Source organism: Tachypleus tridentatus, chromosome 2 (assembly GCF_004210375.1).
Source record: "Tachypleus tridentatus isolate NWPU-2018 chromosome 2, ASM421037v1, whole genome shotgun sequence".
Classification (NCBI taxonomy): Eukaryota; Metazoa; Arthropoda; class Merostomata; order Xiphosura; family Limulidae; genus Tachypleus; species Tachypleus tridentatus.
The window spans coordinates 70,325,912-70,350,844 of NC_134826.1; the positions used below are offsets into that span (position 1 = coordinate 70,325,912).

General features: G+C 36.0%; 1 protein-coding gene and 1 long non-coding RNA gene across 5 annotated transcripts; one reads left to right on the forward strand and one right to left on the reverse strand.

The window, feature by feature from the left end:
- Positions 1-798: 798 nt before the first annotated feature.
- LOC143244172 (synaptotagmin-2-like) lies at positions 799-20,858 on the forward strand. Of its 4 annotated transcripts, none has more exons than XM_076488366.1 (8): positions 799-1,153; positions 8,030-8,092; positions 9,552-9,689; positions 10,686-10,883; positions 11,150-11,278; positions 14,953-15,309; positions 16,364-16,478; positions 20,488-20,858. In XM_076488366.1, the coding sequence occupies exons 4-8, from the start codon at positions 10,755-10,757 to the stop codon at positions 20,838-20,840; spliced, it is 1,083 nt and encodes a 360-aa protein (XP_076344481.1). In that variant the 5' UTR covers positions 799-1,153; positions 8,030-8,092; positions 9,552-9,689; positions 10,686-10,754; the 3' UTR covers positions 20,841-20,858. The 4 variants fall into 4 exon arrangements, with proteins under 4 accessions (XP_076344481.1, XP_076344484.1, XP_076344483.1 ...); XM_076488369.1 differs by lacking the exon at positions 799-1,153 and adding an exon at positions 4,459-4,641; XM_076488368.1 differs by lacking the exon at positions 799-1,153 and adding an exon at positions 4,669-4,862.
- On the reverse strand, positions 20,312-23,524 carry LOC143244173 (uncharacterized). The gene is made up of 2 exons (XR_013024935.1): positions 23,177-23,524; positions 20,312-20,831 (listed from the first exon to the last, which is right to left on the reverse strand). It is a non-coding gene; the product is annotated as an uncharacterized LOC143244173 (long non-coding RNA).
- Between the last annotated feature and the right edge of the window lie 1,409 nt (positions 23,525-24,933).

Consider the following 24,933-nt stretch of genomic DNA (forward strand, 5'->3'; position numbering starts at 1 on the left):
CTCTGCACCATAAACACCTTGAATGTTTTGTGTAGTTTCTGCTGCACTATTGCCTTTTTTAAACTCATAAAGCATTATATGCCTAATGTGTTCCTCAGACACATTCATCTTCATAAGTGTTTATTTGATTAATGATCTGAAAAAGTGGAGTTGGGTTAGTTTATTTTATTTGTCTGAAAATTTTTATACACGTCCTACTACATATTTTAGTCAGCCCCCCAGTGGCTCAGCGATATGTTTGCGGACTTACAACGCTAAAAACCGGCTTTCGATACCTGTGGTGGGCAGAGCACCGAGAGGTATTTTGTAGTTTTGTGCTTAATTCAAAACAACCACAACATATTTCAGTCATTAAAGCCTTTTAAAAAGACAGAAATGATGATACACTTTCTGTGTTAAATTTTCAGACATTACTAATGGAATGACTTGATGAACAGCTGTAAAAGTTTAGTTAGTTGTAATTATTTATTTCTACTGTTTTAATTCTTTACTTATAAGGAAGAAATTGTCTGATTAGACATCTTTACTTATTTATTTATACATATTTAATTATTTGATTAGATATACTTAATTGTTTATATATTCATATTTAATTGTTTAATTAGACATCTTTAATTGTTTATTTGTACAGATGTAATTGTTTAATATGCTATTTTTATGATATTTCACAAATCCCAAGGTCACAACCTGTTGCTGGAAGAACAAACGGGTGTACAGCTATCTGTTAACAGGAGATTAAAACCTTTTTTTATCTTTTCTCAGCTGTAGTAGCAGCCTATCACGGATAGAGGGAGAGACACGCTCATTCTCGTATTCAGCCACGTGATTACACTCGAGCGCTGTTCTTCGGTGATGTTCTGTTGTTAGGTTTACCTATGCGGTTCTTCGCACGATCCTGTTCTAGCGTGAACGTCACGCAGTTTGTGTCTACCCAATGGTATCTTTATGGGTTTATCACCTGTAGAGCACGGAAACTGACTGCACTGTGATAGAAACTAATAGGACCGTCTATTTACCTAAAAGCTATCCAAAGGCTTATAAACTTGGCAAAACGTATTTTAACGAATAAATGAAATAACAATTAACAAGAAAATTACTTGATCTGGAAACTGGAGAAAACAACGACAAGAAATCATCGGTTTCGTTTTTTGAGGTAAGATTACGTTTCTTCATATTTTTATCATTGTTTATATCATCTGAAATTTCTGAAAATAAATTCCAAGAAAATGTTACAATCAACTTGTTTTCAACTGAATTTCTAATGTTTTAGTTAAGTTTGTATTTATTTGCGGCATAACAATTAATTTGACCATAAAGATTATGTTATTGTTGCGGTCTCTTTTGTGTGTGTGTGTGGATGTGTAAAAGTAGCAGTTTTCCTGAGGTAGAAACATTTATCAGTTCTGGTGATGTATGTATGTATGTTTTTGTTTTCTGTGTCAATGTTTGATGTTATATTTTTAGGGACCGCAGTAACTGCACATAGCCAGGTGGGTAAAGGCGTTCGACTCGTAATCGGAGGATCTCGGGTTCGAATCCCCGTCGCATCAAACATGCTCGCCCTTTCAGCTATGGGGGCGTTATAATGTGACGGTCAATCCAATTAAATTAGGGACGGCTAACGCAGATAGCCGTCGTATAGGTTTGCGCGAAATTACAAACAAACCAAACCAAATATGCTCACCCTTTCGGCCGTGGGGGCGTTATTATGTAACGATCAATCCCACTTTTCGTCGGTAAAAGAGCAGCCCAATAGTTGACACTGGGTGCTGATGACTGTCTGCCTTCTCTTCATTTAGTCTTATACTGCTAAATTTGAGAAGGGTAGTGTAGATAGTCCTCGTGTAGCTTTGCGCGAAATTCAATAAACGAAACAAACATGAATAAAGTTAAAAAGAAAACGTTGTTTGTTTTATAGAATGTTTTGAAACATTAACAATTAAAGTTGACATATTTGGAGAAACGCCTTGGAAAATTAAATCAATAATTACTTATTTTGATATAAAAATGGTCCTGTTTGATTGTTGTTAAGCGCAGAGCTAGACGGTGGATTGATTATCTGTGTTGTGCCCAAGACGGGTGACGAAAACTTATTATTAGCACTATAAGCCCCAAACCTACCGCCTTTATTTATAGTTTGTAACAATATTGAAGAATTATTTTTGAAATTTAAACAAATCTAAACAACCTATATATTAAAGCATTACGTCATAAAATCTCGTTCCCACCCTTAATGGCTCAGCGGTAAGCTTGAGGATTACAAAGCTTAAAATATGGGTTCGAAACCCGCGCTAAACACAGCTTATTCTGTACATTTGAGCTTACAAGAGCAAACAAACAACTAGAATCGTTATTGTTTACTAGTTTGTAATACAAAACTACGACAGATTTCATTTGCATTATTCTCTTTAAATTATTGAGTACGTGTGTGTTAAATTACATACCGATGCTCAATAAAAAGGCGACAGTGTAAATTGAATATCAGTAGCTCATTGGGTGCATAAAAAAACAACACTATTTACGTTTCAGATGGCAAGTAGATATGTTTGTTGGCAGTTCGAGAAGAAATACACCTTGGGATTACTAATTATTGAGCTGAAGTCACGCGAATTTAATAAAAACGCTACGTGCTCAATGTGATTCTTCTGGGCATCAGTAATGCACGGGCTCTCTTCTTGTGTCCAGCTTCCTAGTGTCTGCTTGCTTACGATGCTAAAACTTGGAGTTCGATACCCGTGGTAGACAAAGTAAGATAAGCCATTGCATAATTTTGCAGTTAAAAACAACCAACCAGATCTTGTATCTAAGTCTTTTAATAACAGTTCATTTAACTAATTCGACAGTTAGGATACAAGAAAACGACTCCTCCCGGTAAGTCAGTGGTATGTTTAAGGACTCACGACAGTAAAATCCAAGGTAAGATTCCCTGTGGTATATATGGGAGATAGTTCAATGTCTTCGGTCTGTTCAGAGTCTGTAAAAAATGTTCAGATGTTGACTGGTTGTCTTTTTCACGTCATTAATGTAACATTACTTTAAAGAATCATCGTTTTAACGTCTACGAAGTAAATAAAATATATAAGAAAGACTTGTATTAAAATCAAGTACAGAATTTCACAGATTTCAGCCAATGACGTCAGCAGTACATAATCTATTCAATGAAAACTTTCAGACCTTTCGTAGAATAGACTAGAAATAAATGACGCCCCCAAGCGGCGATATAGTTCTCCGTAACATTCGATTTTTCTTGGTACGGTGAATTGAATCACAAAAATCGATGTGCTATATTATCCGACAACAGCTACTGTTGACGGGGTTTAGGCTACTCTAATCGAACGAGTGGGCTTGAAAGTCACTTTCACAACCCACTCACGCTCCTTTAGACCGCATTTTGTTTTTTCGGCAAGAGGGCGTTAATCATGACATTTCCGATCGACGATGAAGCCCGCCAACAAATCTGACTTAAGACTGACCAGAAGCTGCTCAAGACATTATAGACATCACAGTTAACTTCGGTAAACATGGGTTTCATATCTCATGAGCGCGTGTAGGTGGACGAGCCGAACAGTGTATTAAATAAATGAATGTATAAGTAAACTGGTAGGTAATATATTGAGTAGTCCACGGGGATGGGCTGCTGTCCATTATATACAGAAAACCCATCTTTCCCTACCTTATAATACATTGCTTCAAAATATGTATAAATATATACGCAGGCCTAATATTTCTTACATATTTGTTTTGTTCAATGCTAGTAAATACTAGCACACTATTACGAACTGCAAGTTCTGTCATTGCTTTATATTTCTTAAAAGTGTGCGTGTTTTCTTATAGCAAAGCCACATTGGGCTATCTGTCGAGTACACCGAGGGGAATCGAACCCCTGATTTTAGCATTGTAAATCAGTAGACTTAACGCTGTACCAGTGGGGGACTTTTTCACAAGTTTTCAGGATATATATATTGGATTTCACGTATGTCAACTTTATTTATATTTACATAAATGAATGAAGGTGGGTTATCGGTAGTTCTTTTTTGTTTGTTAATATGCATAACGGATTTTTATAAGCATATTACACTTATGTTATGTACATCCTTTGCACGCAATATAGTTAGGACTAAAGGTTTTTTCATTTTGTAGATGAAATAAACATCTCTTTCACGCGTAACCATAAAAATTCGTCCTAAACATAAATTACTTTGGTTAGGAAAGAAAACTAACTTTAGGACCCAACGTTTAATTTTTGCGAGTTTATTATTAAGTGCAAAGATACACAATGGACGATCTGTGTTGCGCCTTCCACGGGTATTAAAACCCTCGTTTTTATAGCATTATAAGCCTTCAGACTCGCCCCTGAGCCACCGGGAGGAACGTGTGATAACCCGAGTAGTGTTACACTTCTAGGTGTTATATTACAAGACGTAGTCGTTCGAGCACTGCACAATATCACAGACACAGTTTAATAACGTGACATTTCGCTTAGCGAGGAGGACTTCTTGCGACAGGATACAATCTGTGATTAGATAACATTTACCTGTAACCAAGTAGAGAACGTCGAGGAGAACAGCGTAGTTTGAATAACAGCAGATTCTTCAAAGTAACTCGTTAGCCTTAAACATATAGGTACTAGGAGAAACTGGGGTAAGTTGAGACTTAGTTCTCGGGCGAAAGGGGGGGGGGAAAGAGATCATTTTTAACTTTTCTGCATCTTTTTTTTCTCTTTTTTTTTCTTCAGAGTAATTATGTCCAAATCGTACAGAAAGACAGCAAAAGTATAGTGTTTTAGATATAAGTTGTTTTAACAAAGGTTGAAGGATTAATCAATGATGGAAGAGAAAACCGACACGCTGTATCATTTAAAGGTAAGGCAACTTTCTTAGAGATGGGTTTATAATTCAATTTGAGTCACCGGTAAGCAAATCTTCAACCAGGATTGGTGTATTATTCAAGTAAAAAAAAAAATCAATACAATGTTAAAATATACTATTAAACTTACAATAATATAATATTCAACCATAGACGCTACAATATTAAACTAACAATAATGTAGCATTCAACCACAGGCAATATAATATTAAACTATGAACACAGTACTATCCAGCTTTCATTGCTTTTGGTATACAAGATTAAATATGGCAACACGTATTTTAATCCGAGTGGAAATTTTAATATCACTATAATACACGGCTGATTGGCTCAAATAATGCCAGTGACGTTGAACTTTCACACCGTGTGCAGAATTTTTAGAATGTATAAAGTGCAAGCCATGTGCAATGTTTAGGGGTATCTTACAAAAGTACCTGTAAGCTTAACTTTACAAAATTAATAAACAAACTGGGAATTTTAAAACATGCAAATAGCGATCATCAATAAAAGAAACAAAACAGGAGACGCTGTAGATATTATTTACTACAAATCCCTATATTTACTACATGATATTACCTAGAATTGCATTTGGTGAAGTTTTCAAAATAGTGGTTTGTAGTTTGAGTATATAATGCCAACAGTATCTGGTGAGTTGTGAACTTCATTAATATAAACAACTGTTTGTTCACTGTTTAATGTATCTTAGTTATTTCTCTATGGAAACAGTTAAACCAGTGGTGGAAATGTAAACAGATAAACCAATTATGGAAGCGAAAACCGCTAAAACAGTGGTGGAGGTAGAAAAGTTGTGAAAGTTGGAAGACCCTAGTTATATTCGAAAACATGCGAACAGTTTGGCTTAGCAAACTTTCATATTCACAAATAAACATACACTTAACCATATAAACATGCTCATAACCCTAAGCAAACATCCACTGGAGTGTACAAAACACCTTCATAACAATAGTTAAACATCTACTGAACCATGCAGAAAACTTTCATAACGATAGTTGAACATCAACTGAACCGTGCAGAACACTTTCACAACAATAATTAAACATCAACTGAACCGTGCAGAACACTTTCACAACAATAATTAAACATCAACTGAACCGTGCAGGACACTTTCACACTTTCAACTGAACCGTGCAGGACACTTTCACAACAATAGTTAAACATCAACTGAACCGTGCAGGACACTTTCACAACAATAGTTAAACATCAACTGAACCGTGCAGGACACTTTCACAACAATAGTTAAACATCAACTGAACCGTGCAGAACAACATCACACGCTTATACAAGTTATTCTCGAACGGGCTACATGAATAACGAACTGCATTATGAGAGAAAAATATTTTTATCCAAACTGCCATGGTGTTTCATTTTAAACAAGATACAGTTTGAAATTAACTGTAACAATTTTGATTTATTCATATAGAAGAAATGTAACGTACTTTGGTATCACGAGAATGTAAACTGTAAACCTAGGTTTACAGTTGCATATTAGATTGTTTTATTAAAACAAAAACAGTTTTTTAATCAAAGTTTTCTGATAGTATCCAGTGAAATTGGAGGTTGAAAGCAGCCTGTGTCACAAATAGGGTACCCAACAGCTTAAAAACGTTTTGGTAAATTTGATTATTTCGTAAGTTGCATAAGGTTTTGTTTCACGATATTTATAATTCGTGACGTCATGTCATTAGAAGTCTATTCCACCAATGATAAGCAGATTCACACTGACGTCACAGAAATACAACCAACTTTGTATTAGTGTGTGTGCTAGAATTTCTTTATATCAGAAATATTCCTCCAAAGTGGGCCACACCAGATGGTTAAAGAAATGATTCACCTTATTGCGAGAGTACATGTAAAAACGGTAAAAAGAAAGGTTTGTTGGATATCGCAGTCGCAACAGGTGTTTTGATAACGGAGTCTGACGTCAAGCTTAGTTCAACCCAGTACATGGTAAACATAGAAATCACGTCGACACCTTACAGGTGCACAACGTATCTCCACCAGATTTGGGTGAAACAATTTTATGTCCATGAAAAAACTTGGTATCGGTTAAGCCAAAGGTCAAGGAGTTAACACCAACAAAATGTAATCAAGATGTAAGAGTGGAAAAGGTGCAGTTCGATGAAAATTGATAATTTTTCAGAGAAATATTTTTCCTCGCGGAGACTGCAAATGTTACTTTACATTATCTAGTTTGATAAAGTGAATTCTTGTGAAAGGCCCCAATTTAAAATAATAGAGTACGGATCTCTTACTTACATATTTATCGTTTTGGGACGAGAAAACTTGTATATTCTAGGATCGGGGGATTTATCCCCCTGCGATTGGTACCTATACATAGAACTGGATTGTTAACTTCATTACACTTACGAACACCACAGGTTTTAAAGACACTTGTCGAGTAGAATCAATATTCTGGTTGTACTTGAGTTGTAGGTGTCTGAATAGTCCCATGATTCTGTGCAAATTATAAAAACTAAGAAGGGACGCGTTGATCAAAACAGTGGACTAATGCAGCACAGGAATGAGTGAAGTGTTGTGTCCTTCTGTTCTTGTACAATGTTTCAACACATAAAGACGTTACAATAAAGACGCCAATAAATTATAGCGTGAAAGAGCAAAATTAGAAAAGGGCATTACAGAATCTTCATTACAATTCTGTCTTTCTTCTACCGAGATTCAGTAACTCGTCCTATGCTCATTTAAACCTTTCTGCTAATTATCCTGTAACAATGTCAGTGTTTGTATACAATAGTTCAACATTACCTAATTTGCACGTATGTGTACACAATGACACCACTGAATTCGTTGTGTTTACTTGTTTTGAATTTGGTTTGTTTAGAATTTCACGCAAAGCTACTCGAACCGTCCCTAATTTAGCAGTGTAAGACTAGAGGGAAGGCAGCTAATCAGCACCACCCACCGCCAACTCTTGGGCTACTCTTTTACCAACGAATAGTGGAATTGACCATCACATTATAACGTCCCACGGCTGAAAGGGCGAGCATGTTTGATGTCATGGGGATTCGAACTCGCGACTCTCAGATTGCGAGTCGAGTGCCTTAACCACCTGGCAATGCCGGGCCTTGTTTTTATTTATACAGTTATTATAATTAAAATGTTTTGTTGTCTATTTGTTTTTCAGATTTTCTGTTGATTAACCATCACGAGTTTTTGAATAAGAAAATTACGATGGTTGTCGATGAAGGTGAGTATTTTATACAATAATTTAATGCAAAAATTGTGATGAATAAGATTTATTTAAAATGTTAACTTTTTATTCAAGTCGGTAAGTGTACAATCCATCATCCGGGATACTTTTTTAAGACGATTTAAGTATTTAAAAAAAACTAATTCTTGTTTAAACCACACTTTGATTGCATATATATTCTTGTTTAAGCGCAAAGCTGTACACAGTACATGAATCGAACTCTGGATTTTACCGTTACAAGCTTTTAAGCTTACCGCTATGTCACCTCATGGGGAAACGACATTTTTAATCCTATAAGACAAAAGATAGGTTCTATGTTCTACCTTCTTAAGTAGCTTTTCAAATTTTGTAAGGTTTTTACAACTCTAAAATATGAGCTTCGACAACTGAGGTGGGCAGGGCTCAAACACCCTATTGTGTAGTTTTGCTTTTAACAAAACAGTCTGTCACTGAAAACCTGATGACACGTCGATTTCGTGTTAGTTACGAAATTCATTTTTACTTCAGTGTACATGTATTTTACAGTCTATGGATTCTCCTACATAAATTGTACTTTTCTCGTCCACGTAATTATTTTCTTAAGACATTACTTAAACCAGATGTCTAACGTAATGCGTGTTTTAAACTTAACGAAATGATCTGCTGGTAGAAAGCACAGTTTTTTAGCTTTGTAATTTATATTTATTTATATATGTATACATGTTTAACTGGTTACCGTCTTACCGAATTAGGTTGTGTTGAATAGATAACTTACAGTATCTATATGTCAAACCTTGGGACTTTAACGTTTGTTTGTAGGCTTAGCTCTGTATATTTTGCCATAGAGATCAGTCAAAACTAAATAATTTACAATAACTATACTCCCAACCTGTGACTGCAACATTTGTTTGTAGGCTTGGTTCTGTAGATTTTGTCTTGGAGATCAGTTAGAACTTAAGCTGTCGTGACTAAATTTACAATATCTATATTCCGGACCTTGGGACTTTGACGTTTGCTTGTAGGCCTAACTCTGGTCCTCTGTTTGCAACGTCGAGTAATTTAATGGCATCTAGCGCGACTGCCATTGCTGACAGAATGTATAAGGTTCTGTCTTGTCAAGACCGACTTTTCTTAATATCATGGCTTGCATGTATTGTGTAATTTGACAGAAAATTTGTGAAAAATTAACGGAGAACTAGGCGATTGTGCAGCAGAGACCATGTTTATACGATCCAATATGGCCGAAAATTGCTGCCAAGTTTACTTTGGTCACATAACTCATTGAAATATACGTTTATCAAACTGACTGTTTTTTTTATTATTATTATTTAACTGCTATTCACATTATAACTTATATTTAAGCCATCGATCTGTGTAAATTTGTCTCTCATTAAACTCATAATCTGATGACGTGAGTTTTCTTGTTTTTGTTACCCCCTGTTGACGTCATTTAAAGACAGTTCACATATATTTACAGATCCTACACTGCACTTGAACAACAATGAAAAATTCGTAGTGATTGGAATCTGCCTAGGATTTCTAAGCCTGACTATAATTATTACTACGTGTTTTGTTTCACCTTATTGTTGGCTTCATAGCTTGTGTTATAAAGAAGGTGAGTGTTGTATGTTGTTGTTTTTTATATCTATATAGCTGATATTTTTCACTTTCGTAAATGACAATCAGTTTAATTACACGTAGTAGGTAGCAACATAATATAAACTTAAAGAAATAATAATTTTCCTTGCTTTGAATATTTGATCAGTAATTGGTTATAAACAACATTGGTAAATAAGATAAATAAAAGGTCTTCCACAGTTTTTTTTTTTAAACAAACCACAAATTTATTGTTTGTATACGTGCTGTTGAAGTATCAAAATTGAGTATTATGGTGATTTTCGTTTTTATTTTTGAAACGTTATGAAGATAAACTCGCGTCCAAAAATTCGGTTAAACTGGATTATTATAACTCTGATATAACCTGCTCCCTCCTGTCGCACACTGGTGTGTCTGCAGACTTGTACTGCTAAAAACAGAGTTTCGTTACCAGTGGTAGGCAGAGCACAGATAGCTCTTTGTGTAGCGTTGTGCTTAATAACAAATAACTGATATAACCTTAGCAACATATAAAGGTTTTTGGATCAATTACCACTAGTTACTGCTTTTAAAATCTAAATAAAATTGTATTATATTTTACTAGCTTAATAAAATGTTTTTCTTTGTGCTTTCCAAGAGTAAATCGGTATGTCTGTGTTAGCAACCAGGTTTCGATACCCATGATTGGCACAGAACAGATAGCCTACTTTATAGCTGTATGATGATCTACAAACAAAACGCCCTCTCCCATTATTACAGTATTACGGCCAAAAACATTGCTAACAGCGAGATTTCCTGGATGAAGAATTAATGCATTCTAATCACTATCACTTGTTTCGTAACAGTTTCTTCTCTTATCTAGACCAGTATATTAAATTAGTTGCAGAATGTATTGATTTTTACACGAAGTTTGTTTTGATCTTGAGATACTGATTAAAAAGCGAATAAAATTAGATGTGTGGAAGATATGGTACTTTTTGTCACTTGTAATCTTACCAAACTGTATCCGTTATAGACAGAAAAAAACGACAGAAATTTAGTAACTACAGAGCCCCAGAAGAGACAACACAGTTTAAACTTACAAATGCACCACATTATTACCTCCAGTCAGGAAAGATGCATCAGTACGTGTCCAAAAAACAAGTACACTGAAGATTCGACTTATAGCAGTATGTCGTCACTAAGTAACGCGGACGTTGCTTTATCAATTGACGTAAGTTCTCTAACAAGTTATAAAAGGACGTCATTTTGGTTTATTTCAGAACCTTAAACAAAGTTTAGTGTCGTCTTAGCTGGTTTTCTAAAATATACCTCGTGTATATGTATATAATATTCTGTTATTTTTCTAAATTTGTAGTAAATATTTGAGGGAGTTAAACATTGGCAGTAAAGTTAGAAACTCAGTTCAAGTACTAACCGCAACAATGAAACTTCGGCTTATTGTAGATATATAGATTGAACACGTATGTCTTTACTTAGAGCGAATCAACACTGGACATTCCTGTGTCGAACGGAGACGCCATGTTCAACTATGGTCAAATCGTTTTTGGTGTTAAATACGAACGGGAAGAAAATGGGGATCTCGGACAACTTGAGATTTTGATACAGGTTTGTGTCGCAATCTGTTATTTATCCTATGCGTTTAAATGTAACTCCTACTTCTTTACTAAAATTATTTTTCTATCTTCATATCTCTAGTAGAAGCAAAGCCGCGTTAAAGCACTAAAGTATATTATCCCCTACCCCGTTTACTTTTGCTTTTAAGAAAACACTATACAATTTGACAAGATAAATTTATTGGTGATAAAAAAGGAGGGAAATACGTTTATAAAATCTGGTTTATCATTTTTTAGTTTCTCATATACTTTGTAAGTTATCAATTATTATTATAACACTAGCAACGCGCGGTGGGTCTGGGACAACAGCCCCTTTTACTCATTGGATAAAACGGTCTTGATTAGAGGAGATAACTCAATACAGGAAATTGGGATAACAGAATAAAATATGGCTTATTAGGTTTGTTTAGTGATAATAATAGAGGTTCGATAAGGCAGACTGCAGTGAAAGACCGTTTCGGTAGCGTTCTTGAACGATTCCGTTTTAAACTAAGTGGGGCCCGGCATGGCCAAGCGTGTTAAGGCGTGCGACTCGTAATCCGAGGGTCGCGAGTTCGCATCCCCGTCGCGCCAAACATGCTCGCCCTTTCAGCCGTGGGGGCGATATATTGTGACAGTCAATCCCACTATTCGTTGGTAAAAGAATAGCCCAAGAGTTGGTGGTGGGTGGTGATGACTAGCTGCCTTCCCTCTAGTCTTACACTGCTAAATTAGGGACGGCTAGCACAGATAGCCCTCGAGTAGCTTTGTGCGAAATTTCAAAAAACAAACAAACATTTAAACTAAGTGTAATTCAAAGTGTTTTGAACTTGTTTTTTTCTCTTAGTGCAATTAGCTATTTACCACGGGTAATCGAACCCCAAGTGTTTGCGTTTCATACCTTTACACTTCTTGCTGACCAATCGGAGGAACCTAACATTCTTGTTATATAATATTTTCGTGTTTTTTTTTTAAATTAAATACGAAACAAATAATGATGACTATCGCTAGCGGAACTAAACAGGCCAGAATGTCACTTGCGAAACGTCTATCGGAGTGACTGTTACTTGTGAAACGCAACAGGAGTGACTGTCACCAGCGATGCGTCAATAGCGGAGAATATTACAGGTGAAACGCCAGCAGAGATGACTCTCACTAGTGAAATGTCAACGGGGATGACTGTTACTATAGATGCGTCAATAGGGGAGAATGTCACAGGTGAAATGTCAGCAGGAATGATTATCACTAGCGAAACGTCAACAGGGATGACTGTCACTACCGAAACGTCACACGATGTAGGTATTCTAAAACATAATATACACATACTGAAACTGAAAATTTTACTTTAAAGCAAATGTTTGTTTGTTTGAAATTAAATACAAAGCTACAGAATGGGCTATCTGTGCTCTGCCCATGCAAGTATCGAAATCCGGTTTTTAGGGTTGTAAGTGCGCAGGCATACAGTCGTGCCACTGGGGAGGGGCGTAAGATAAATAATAATAAAAATCAGTCCTAATCCAGACAAATCCGGTTACCCAACTTCACTGGCAAGGCTTCTCAGATAAGATGCTTCCCTGAATAAAAACCGAATGGTCTCGAATATTCTGTTTAAAACACGTGTTACTTCTTACGCAACAGAATTATTTTTAAAACGCGGATACCAATAACTTTGTCTAGTGTCTGACATCCAAACTGGATCCACTTATCTATAACTTAAGTATTTCTGGACTTCATTTGTTTTGCTCGTGTTGTTAAATTCACAGTTAATATTATGGGCTACCTGTGTTCCGCCGACCGCTGGTAACTCCGAGGATTAAATTCTTACGTAAATATTTACATTTGATTCTGTGTGGGCTTTACAAGTACTGTGATAAATAAATTATTTGATTTGCATTTTCTTGTTGATAAACTATAGATTACTTTAACCAGCTTAAAATATCGGGATCTGGTTGTTTTTTTCGGTATCCGTATAAATTCTCCTCATTGTCCATTTGATAATGACCTGGTTTGAGTTCTTCTTATCTGTTACTTCTCATAATCTCTTAGTTTCAAAGAAAAAGTTAAAAGGTTAAACAGTAACAAGAGACTCGTTCATAATTTTCTCCTCTCTCGCCCCCTAGTGGTACATCGGACTTACGATACTAAAATCTGGGTTTCGATACCCGTGATGGGCAGAGCACAGATAGCCCATCACGTAGCTCTGTGCATAATTAAAAATAAACAAAATCCTTGTGGATTCTAAAGAGGTGCTGTCATTATTTCGTTCCAGCATTGTATTTGGCGTTAAAACACGAGAAGCGATCATGGTCATAACGTCACTCCCACGTACTACTTCTCAAGAGGCCAGTTCTAGAATTAAAGCAACCTTTTTACCGGCACTGTTCACATAGATCCTATGTGTTCTTTATCTTATCCATATCTGGAAAAATATGGTATTATATAAGATATCATTTGCACAAGCCATCTCCTGCACGTACCACGTGTACGTCGCCCTGATTTCTAACATCATATTTCATTGGTAGTATAAACATTTATTGGTTTTATCTACAGCTTAAAATCAACTTGACTTATCTGTTTATGTATCTTATATATTTTCCTTTATTTCTAAAATCAAGTTTACATATCGTGTGAATAACTAAAACGATACGAGAATATGGTTTTTAAATGTCGGATTACAGATTTTTTTTTTTTTTTTGTTTTATACACTGCCTAACGGTAGAATCCACGTATGACGTCATATTCAGTAATTTAATTATTTCTCTGTTACGTCGACTGGGTGAGATTTAGTGATCCAAACAACTAGATAAATAAACCAATTTCTATTTATTTTTCACAGGGGACTACAGCACCAGTTGCTTGTATTAATCTTTCTTTAGACATTTCTATGTGATACATATAATATTAGGATTTAGTTTGGTTTGTTTTGAATTTCGCGCAAAGCTACACGAGGGCTATCTGCGCTAGCTGTCCATAATTTAGACTAGAGGGAAGGCAGCTAATCATCGCCACCCACTGCTAACTCTTGGGCCACTCTTTTAACAACGAATAGTGGGTTTGGCCGTTACATTATAATGCTCCATGGCTGAAAGGGCGAGCATGTTTGGTGTGATGGGGATTCGAATTCGCGACCCTCGGATTATGAGTCGAGTGTAATATTAGGGACATTGTAACCAACAATGTCAGGTACTCGGGAGGATTCGGGTTTACAAAAAGTTTAGAACAGTGTGCTTTCAGAAATAAAGTCGACGAGGCCTACTCCTCTGTTTTGTCTCGGACTTAATCCAAGAAGCTTAAATAGAAATTGTATTAACGAAAGAGTAACCTATTGTTTTTTTTATATCTAAATCAGAGATGGATACACCTGAATCTTGGTCTTACTTAGTCGTTTAGTCCATGTGTCGTATGAGGATTTAAGAATGAGTATTCCCAACTCCATGTGTCGCATAAATAATTTACTTAAATTGAACATACCCAGTCCATGTATCGCCTAAAGGATTTAGGGATGAGCATACGAAGTCCATTTGTCACATAAGGATTTAAGACTAAGCATACTACGGTCCATGTGTCGCATAAGAACTCTCCTAGGTTGAAAATATCCAATATTAAAAATTCTTTCATATTTCTGTAATAATTATTACCTACTAGTACTAGATTGTATCTTTACAAAACCCTCTATTCCTTTTACAGGAAGTCCAGCAGCTAAGAGCTCGTCCTTATGGAGGAAGTTGCGATCCTTACGTGCGGATACAAGTGCTGAAAGGCAAAGGACGAAAACGACGCTCTAAGAGTTCTCGGAGCCTGAAGTTCGAGTTCCACACGAAGACATGTAAAAAGACCCAGAACCCACTTTTTCGCGAGAGATTCTCGGCAGACTTGTCGTGTACAGAACTAAAAGATTGCTTCCTGAAGTTATGCGTGTTTGACGATGAAAGATTTGCTAACGACACCAACCTGGGGGAGGTTTTGGTTCCCCTCCGAGAGGTGGTGAAAGTGGAAATCAGTGAAGAGGTTTTATATACGTTTGATCTAGAAGAACCGAAACAAGTAAGTGTTAATGTAGTCTGTTTTTTTCAGGATCACTTAGTTTGTGTTATTCTTTACAACACTACGTAGGTGTTTGAAAAAAAAAATCATACGGTTCTGAAAAACCCGTAAGAACTTGCATGTTTACGTAGAGTACAAATATTCTAAATGTGTGTCACATTATACTTTACATTGCTACCAATATAGATCTTCGAAAATAAAAATTCTTGTGCTGCTAAAAACACTATCGATCTGCAGACGAATTCTTTGGGGACCCTAACTTCATGCTGTTTTTAATCCATTTAAATATTTATGGATATCATGAAAACTTGGAATTATTCTTACACCAAAAAACAAACCATTTGCCCTTAAATTAGCGAGGTACTGAAACTCATCTTTCTTCGAATGACTTGTTTAACCACTTCAGTAAAGATTTGAAAGTTACCACGTGATTTACAATACCTGAAGAATTCTTTATAGGTGAATACGCACGCGCATGAGTCAAAATGTCAAAATTGTCCAGAAGGTTTCTTAGGATTCTTACGTTTACAATAGTTTCATCTTTTCAATGTCTAAACAAGTTATCCACAAGGATCTTTTGTATCCTGGTGGTTTGTAATTGTTCCATCCTTTCAATGGTCAAACAAGTTGTCCACAAGGTTCCTGAGGGTTCACATTCACATTCTGAAAACCTAAAGTTGTCCACAGTGTTGTTTGGGATTCTAATGGTTTATAAGTGCTTCACCCTTTCTGTGCTCAAATAAGTTGTTCATAAGTCTTCTTGATATTGTAATGGTTTATAATTGTCCAATCCTTGTAACTGCCTAAGCAAATTGTCTGTAAGGTTACTTTCAATTCTAATGTTTTCTTGCCAAGTATGTCTGTCAAAAATATCCCCCATCCAGGAAAAGTTATTTTCTTAAAACATACGACAGTTAGCAACCTTTATAAAATTACGCGATGTAGATAATTCCACTGGGAACGTGATTTATTACGGGTTCGTAAGTTCTATGATTATATAAGATGAGCCAAGCAATGTTTGAGATGTTGTTACTTTCTTTGTCATCGATATTAGGACTATGGGGAGATTTTATTTGGGCTAAGTTACCTCCCTACAGCTGAACGTCTAACCTTCAACATCGTTAAGGCCAACAACCTACAACCTATTACAGAAGAAGTGGAGCACTTCGGTAAGTGTCGCACCGTTTCCTTCCTACATTAGTTATTACATAGTCCAGTCGTGTCTTCATACTACATTAGTTATTATATAGTTTAGGCCCAGCATTTCGAGGTTGTTAGAGCGTGTGACTCGTAATCTGAGAGTCGCGGATTCGAACCCTGTCACACCAAATATATTTGCCATTTCAGCCTTGGGGCGTTATAATGTAACGGTCATTGCCACTATTCGTTGGTAAAAGAGTAACTCAAGAGTTGGCAGTGGTCGGTAATGATTAACTACCTTCCATCTAGTTTTGTACTACTAAATTAGGGATGGGTATCGCAGACAGCCCTCGTGCAGCTTTGAACGAAATTTAAAAATAACAAATCAAACATTACATAGTTTAATAGTATCAATGTGTTTACTTAGTGTTTTCAGTTCCCTCTAGCTGCCTTCCCTCTAGTCTAACACTGCTAAATTAGGGACGGCTAGTACAGATAGCCCTCGAGTAGCTTTGCGCGAAATTCAAAACAAATCAAATCAAACCAAACCTAACTTGAGCTATATAAAAAAATAATGAAAGAGACATTGATAATTTATATTTAAAAAACAGTTTTTGTAGATACGATTACAATAGACATTTTGTTGGCTATAGTACCTGGTTCTGTTATGTAATAACAAGACAGTTCTGTCATATAACGAGAGTTAGCTGTGTTTCGTAACTGTCGTGTGGGAGTTCAGAGACGAAGAATTATTCGAAACCTTGTTCGCGACTTCTATTACGATGCGGGTAAACACTATTTTTATTTAATGTTAGTTGCTGTTTCTTGAAGGACTATTCTTTTTATGAAATATTGATATTGTCTACTGCATTTGTCGGAATATAATGTGCATACAGTTTTGAAAGGTTAAATTGAAGTTTGATTTTTTTAACACATCAGTTGTACAAAATGTAGTTTCTAAGTACAGTAAATACTATCAATGTATCAAACACTTCTGGAAGTCTTCTATTTAATATTTTTTACATGTCAATCTTACAAAATGTAGTAAAGAGTTTATACATGATAATACGCTGTATTCATCATTACACAAGTCTTCATCAACAGAATTGTAACTACCAACCATTCGATTTACTTACTTGTACCTTCGCTTCTTCTGATTCCCACATCACCTCATCTTCTGTACCATTCATTCTATTGGCTATGCAACGTTTACTGAAACCTTTAATGATGTCTGGTGGTAGCTTATAGTAAAATATCTAACAAAACTAAATGTGTGGGAATATGGTGTGCAACCAATATTTCTAGGGGAATTTGGAGGGAAAAAAACAATGGGTTTTATATTCGGGTAAATACGGTTCTTTGTTTTTATTTCACATAAACACTCCCTTATGTCTGCTCTGTTCTTATCATACGAACGCTCTAGTTACAACTTTACGTTGAATGTAATAATAGTAAAACTTGTCCATACTTCAGCAGTCTGTTGAGAAACACTGTTAGCTTGGAGCATGCTAGGTCTCTTTAATGGTAGTAACAACATCACAATGAAACAACATAACATTATGATGTGTTTGTATTTATCAAGACACTCGATAGTTTGTCGTGCAGCTAAACGACCTGCAGGAAACATTTTGTGTTAATAACAGCTATAATAAATAGCTTAGCGATTTTCCACTTTCTATATCTTGGACTGTGGAAATCAAAACTGTCGCATATTTTCATTGGCTGTATTTGTGTATGTTTTCTTATAGCAAAGCCACATTGGGCTATCTGCTGAGTTTACCGAGAGGAATCGAATCCCTGATTTTAGCGTTGTAAATCCGTAGACTTATCGCTGTACCAGCGGGGGGATTCATTGGCTGTGATTTACTAGACTCTTACTTCACACAACAAATTTCAATCCATTAAGAATTTCGCGAGACATAAAATCTCCAGTTTCATTGATTTTTTTTTCCTTTGCAACGAAAGTATAGAAACTTTATTTGATAGAAAAGCTTACTTCGAACCCGGTATGGCCAGGTGGTTAAGGCACTCGACTCGTAATCTGAGGGTCGCGGATTCGAATCCCCGTCACACCAAACATGCTCGCGCTTTCAGCCGTGGGGGCGTTATAATGTTACGGTCAATTCCATTATTCGTTGGTAAAAGAGTAGCCCAAGAGTTGGCGGTGAGTGGTGATGACTAGCTGCCTTTCCTCTAGTCTTACACTGCTAAATTAGGGACGGCTAGCACAGATAGCCCTCGAGTAGCTTTGTGCGAAACTCAAAACAAACCAAAGTTTATTTATCTTTGATAGATTTTTTTTCATATTAGGTACAATGATAGATCTTTACAACCTACAATTAAGTGTTAAATTTGGTTTAAGTACGAACAAAATATGTGAAGTTATTCAACAAAAACTACTCAGCTTAACAAAAACAAAAATGCGCCCGACTACTAAAAGATTAAGTGACCTATCAGTCTAAAATGTTTTCTACAGCTTTATCTAAGAACGTTTTTAGTTTTTGTCATTCGAATTAAAGACGGCTGATTTACAGCAGCACAACTGTAGATACATAGGTATTGGTTTGGCCAAACAAACTACATAAGAAGTTTCTTGCTCAAGTTTTCAAAACAATTTTAAGGATAAGTTAGCTAAATTTTATTAAATTCATTTAATTAAAACAAATTAGCGTCATTATATTTTAATTTATTCGCTTAACGTAAATGATACTTTTACCGAGCGCTTGTCGGTGATGACAAGAAACCGTTAATCTAGATTCCATAGCCTTACTATAAAGGTTTGTTTGTTTTTTTATTTCGCGCAAAGCTACACGAAGGCTATCTGCGCTAGCCGTCTCAAATTTAGCAGTGTAACCTCCGCACTGCTTAAAGGGCGAGCATGTTTGGTGTGATGGGAATTCGAACCCGCAACCCTCGAATTACGAGTCGAGTGCCTTAACCACCTGGCCATGCCGGGCCAACTGTAAAGGAAGTTATTAACACTGTTGTAGAGAGAGAAAAAACTACCACCACGTATTTCATAGAAAATGTGATTGGTTCTATAAAATATAGGTCTGCTCCTATTAATAGGTTTGCAGTCCTAAAGCTAATATTGGTTACTATGGGGTGCACCTTTTCTTACTTGCTCTGATTTTTAATTTCTTTTCATACATTTAGAATATAGATCGCAAAAACCAACATTTTAGGGCACAGTGAAAGATAAAATATTTGTTTGTACTTATTGTTTTCTAGTTTCGGTAACACATTGACCATCATCAGGGTTAATATTTATAGTGTTAGCAAAAAACTGTTAATGGGTGAGTTCATTTTCCGAAAGAAGATCAGGAAACAATTGGTGGAAAGTAAATTGTAAATGAGTTACCGAAATTTTATATATATCTGTAAGTAATGACAAACATTAACCTTTCATTATGACAAAAGATGTCGGTTTTTGTGTTTTTTTAATCTTAATGTCCATGGTGTGTATTGACAAAAGGTCATGATTCTAACCAGAAACACCTAAGTATGAAAACAAAGAGAGAGAAAGGAAATAGGATTGAATGTGAAAGTTAAAATAATGCAATCAAAGTGGACGGCCATATTGGTAGCTACACTTAAAGCGTCCATAATAGTTTTATAACAAATATTCGTTAATTAGTTAGTCAGGCCGCATTTTTTGTTCATCTTTGGTAATTATGGTGCGTAAAACAAAGTAGAAAGTTAATTTAAAGCATAGGGAACACTTTCTAATAGAGCTGTGGCTTAGTAGTAAGGTTTAGGACTTGTATTGCTAAAATTCGGGGTTCCATCTCCGCATCAGATATATCATAGGTAGGTAGCTGTTTACATTCACACTAAAATAACCAAACATGATACATATGAATTTCGTCTTTTTTTCTATAATTTTGTGTAAGGTTGCCCTTTGGTATTACAATTTGAATTTCTCACAGGGCACCAACAACTGAAGTTCACATTTTTTGTTTAGTTTTCATCACTGACATTGGTGTTATATTATTAAAACACATGCTGATTTAATCTTTGCTTTCTATTCCTGGCCAGCACCATACGTTCGAGTACTGTTGATTCGTAATGGTAAACTTTTGAAGAAAAAGAAGACAAGCACTCGTGTGGGCACCATCTCTCCATCTTTCAACGAGTCCTTAACGTTTGATATTCCATCTACTGAAATGGAAAATGTTGTATTTCTTGTTGTTGTCAGCCATCATGACCCACAAGATGGCGGAGTGTCCTCACCGGAGTCACCCACATCTTCTTCCGGATCCATGAAACGTGATCGCTATGTGGGAAAAGTTCTGATCGGTTCTTGTGCACGTGGTACTGCTCAGCACCATTGGTCAGCTATGAAACAGTCGCTAAGGGAACGAGTCACCCAGTGGCACACGCTGCGTTAAAATACACCAACTACATAATTTTTTTTTCTCCTTTTGACATAGAAACAAATTGTCAAAAATTGTAAATTACCCACCGGTTTGCTTTGTGTATTCACAAATATTTAAAATAATAATAATTATTTATTTCAGATTAATTTCCAGGATACCATAAAAATGTTTTTTATTGTTTGGAGAGGCCAAGATATACATAAAAACTGACTTCAAAATGAAAATATATAACTAATATGTTTATTGGGGGGGACAACTTTTGATTACCAGCCTGCTGTCAATATGGGAAGTTACTTTTTAAATTATTAAATATTAATACGCTTATGTCTTTAAAACAAACTAAAGCAAAAATAATGTGTCCGGCATGGCCAGGATGGTTAAGGCGTTCAACTTGTAATCCGAGGGTCGCGAATTCGAATTCCTGTCCCACCAAACATGCTCGCCCTTTCAGCCGTGGGGGTGTTATATTGTGACGGTCAATTCCACTATTCGTTGGTAAAAGAGTAGTCCAAAAGTTGGCGGTGGGTGGTGATGACTAGCTACCTTCCCTTTAGTCTTACACTGCTAAATTAGGGACGGCTAGTGCAGATAGCCCTCGTGTGGCTTTGCGCGAATTTCAAAAGCAAAAGAAACAAATAATGCAACTAGAGACAACAGTATGAAATGTAAGAAATAAGTGCAAAACAGAAGAGATAACGTGTTTTGAAGCTACTGTTGTTTGTTAAATGTAGTTGTTGATAAAGTGATTAGATATTACATAATCTTGGTTACAACATCCGGTAAAGATAATTAGTGCAAACATTGCGTGAAACCTGACGTTTTTAGAACTGTGGTTAAAACATTCGTGAATCAGCATCTATAAATTAAATTCTGTTTATTCTAATAAAGTTAGCAGTTTTTATGTAGGAATTATGTAGTTGAATAACGGGCGTCACTCTGCAATGACACATGGGCCTCGTACCCCGAACCCATTTGGTGCGTCTTTAATAATCAGAATTCAAAACGATAATCGATGTCATAAAAAAACCGCAGAAAATTATCGCGAGTTCTTGGCCTAAGCCCCAAATCCTTTACACACCTAGCGACGCCCTTGCTGAATATGTGACAAAATATTTTGTTCTTAGCTTTCTAGAGATGCCTCTTAACAAACTTTTACCTCTTGGTGGATGTACTTCAGTACACATCTGTTGTAAGCTATTCATTGTGATATTTGGAAAACAAGAACAAAAAACACCGGAGTGGAGACTCGAAATTACTGTATTCTTGGAGGACTTTGTGAAAATAACTTTGTCTTGCATTCAATGAGTGATTTTACAAACGAGCAACACCATTACATCTCAAGTTAAATCAGTGAAGCCTAACTTGTACGTTAGTAAAGCAAACACGAAAGTCATATCAGTAAGCCTAACAGGGCTTATCAGGTCGTGAATTTGTGCTATTTTTAGATCATAATGTAATGCACCAGTGCGCATGCGCGGATACAAACCGGAAAAACTGAGCAAACACTGGCAGAGCTACAAGGAATTTATCTATCTCTGTGTCTTTCTTGACTTCTACACAATCTCTCACCCTATTCAATTGAAAGTAATTTAGAAATTATAGGCATGTTTTTTACAGGTGAGTCGTGCTTTAGATAGCATGTAATTTGATATCATAAAACACTGAACAATAAAAATACATTAGTTCATCTATTGCTCATCTTTTTAATTCCCACCCGGTATAGTGGGTTGTACACAATGAGAAATAAGATGTTCCTCATTGATAAAAGGCCAGATGACAGATAAACACGTTCGGGCAATAAATTGATCCTTAGTTTTCATAGACGATATTTGATTAGGGACTGTAAAACCCAACTGTATTTTTGTATCTCTCCTATGTCATTTGGAAACAAAAAAACTTGATTGAAATCGCCCTGAGGAGTCAATTTATTGTCCGAATGTGTTTATGAGTGTAGATGAACTAATGTTCTTTTTTTGTTCAGTGTTTTACGATATCAAATGATATCACAGGAATTACATTCAGTCTTTCAAAAGAAATGGGTTTTGAATATGCAGTGTACTAGTGTGTGAAATAAGTTCCGAAATTAACAATGAGTTTGGGCCAAATGGACGGAAATTCTGTTGTGAAACTGCTACAAATGCGAGCAATCACAATTCAATATAATTCAGTTAATTATACCTGTGTAACAAGTCTACAGATCAATTATTACTTACTCTGAATCGATTTCATATATATGAAAACAGACTAGTTTCTTTCCATTGGGTATATGTTTGTAACGTTACATAGGATGATGGAAAACTGAAAGTAACTTGTGTGAATAATGAAAAACATTGATAAAGCCGCCTTACCTTTCTAACAGAATCGCGCGATTTCCCGTGACTGGGAGCAGACGACATTGGAATCATCTTTTCAGCTGAGTATTTGAATGTTGATCTGTATCTTCATAACGAAACTTAGCTCCTGGAACATCCTCTTCCAACAATTTTGTTCTCGAAAACGACCCTGCGTGTGCCATTCTGTCAGCCAAACAGTCGGTTTGTTTGCCCGCACATTCTGAAATAAAAGAAAAAATAAAAATCGTGGCAGGTATTCCGCTTTAACATTTAGCATCTCAAGAAGAGATGCAAATCAATAGAGGGCGCTCAGAAGAGACCTTCTCTGCGCTCTATTCATAAAGTTAAATTTAACTGGGCTAGTGATTAATGGCTAAACCGACAAGATTTGAAGTTAACGAAATTATGCTGCAATCTGGTGGCAAAGGTCCGATGGTGGTCCGCGAGAGGTTGCTACCTTCTGGATTCACGTGCGTTCGCTGTAAATAGCACTCACATCATCGCACTATGACGTCAGCTGCCCCCGAACGGTGATAAGGCCTATTATTGTTTTTCCGTGTTACTTTTATTACTTGTGTATAGTGTCAACTGATTTCGAAATTACATGAGGTATATCTTGTCACTAGTGGATGGTGATGGTCAAATTTTGTAAACTTTCAAAAATTAAACAAAAAAAGTCGTAGGAAGAAAATAAGGCTATTTTCTCAGCATACTAATATGAAAAATGCCTTATAAAAAGGTAGTTAGATGTATATAAAAGTCCTCGTAAGCGCGTAAGTAATACAAGAATATACAAGGGCCAGTTATCAACTCTGTTGAATTTATTATGAAAATATAGTTTAAAAAGTTATTTTATAATTTCTTGGTTGAATATATTTAGTTTTTGTAAGTGTATGTGACGTAAACTATTTTATGAGTTTATTTAAACCTGGAAATAAGAACATAAACTATAGGAATGAAACATTTATATGTGTATTAAGTAAGCGCTTGGGTTCGTTAATAATGTGTAGTGATGGTTAATAAAGCGAGAAATGCATTAATTCAAGCATTAAATCAGCTGGTTGGTTGAAAAAGAACCCTTATTGGAGTAAATGTTTAACCGTAAGCGTGAACTTCTTCATTCTGTAATAGTAATACCGCTAATTATTCTTCTGCCTTCAGTTAATGCTAAGCCTAATCTAATTCTTGATGACGAGAAACCCACTTGAAATAAAAATGTACCTCAAAATGGCTGGTATGGGTATTAATACTTTCATTGATAAGCAGAGAACAAACGTTTTGACCTCCATAGGTCAATTTCAGGTTGACAAAGAGAGTTTGCAACTGACCGTTGCCGGACAGATGTCTTAGGGACGAGAGTATAAATGTGTTCGGGGTTGTAGGGGGCGTTTCAGTTGGATGTTAGGTTATTAATTAGTATAGGTATAAAGGTGTTCCTTTACATTGTTTTAATTTTGGTTTTAGTTGCTGTATACTGATTAATAAACTAACATCCAACTACAGCGCCCCTTACAATCCCGTACCCGTTTATACTCTCGTCCTTAAGACGTGTCCGGCAACAGTCAGTTGCAAACTCTCTTTGCTAACCTGAAGATGACCTAGGAAGGTCGAAACGTTGCTTACCAGTAAAAGTGTAAATACCCATACCAGCCGTTCTGAGATACATTAAGCTTTATCTACTTTTCAAAACTTAGCTGATAGACATAGACTGGATTATCTTAACGCGATTGGTTGTTGTGTTGTGCACATGCCACGGCCCAACATCATTGGTT

What these genes read in the sequence shown, in the direction of transcription:
- LOC143244172 (XM_076488366.1), top strand. Translation starts at nt 10,755, where the DNA reads ATGCACCACATTATTACCTCCAGTCAGGAAAGATGCATCAGTACGTGT. An exon ending in ACGTTGCTTTATCAATTGAC is followed by an intron (nt 10,884 to 11,149) that starts GTAAGTTCTCTA and finishes GTCTTTACTTAG; the next exon opens with AGCGAATCAACACTGGACAT. An exon ending in ATCTAGAAGAACCGAAACAA is followed by an intron (nt 15,310 to 16,363) that starts GTAAGTGTTAAT and finishes CATCGATATTAG; the next exon opens with GACTATGGGGAGATTTTATT.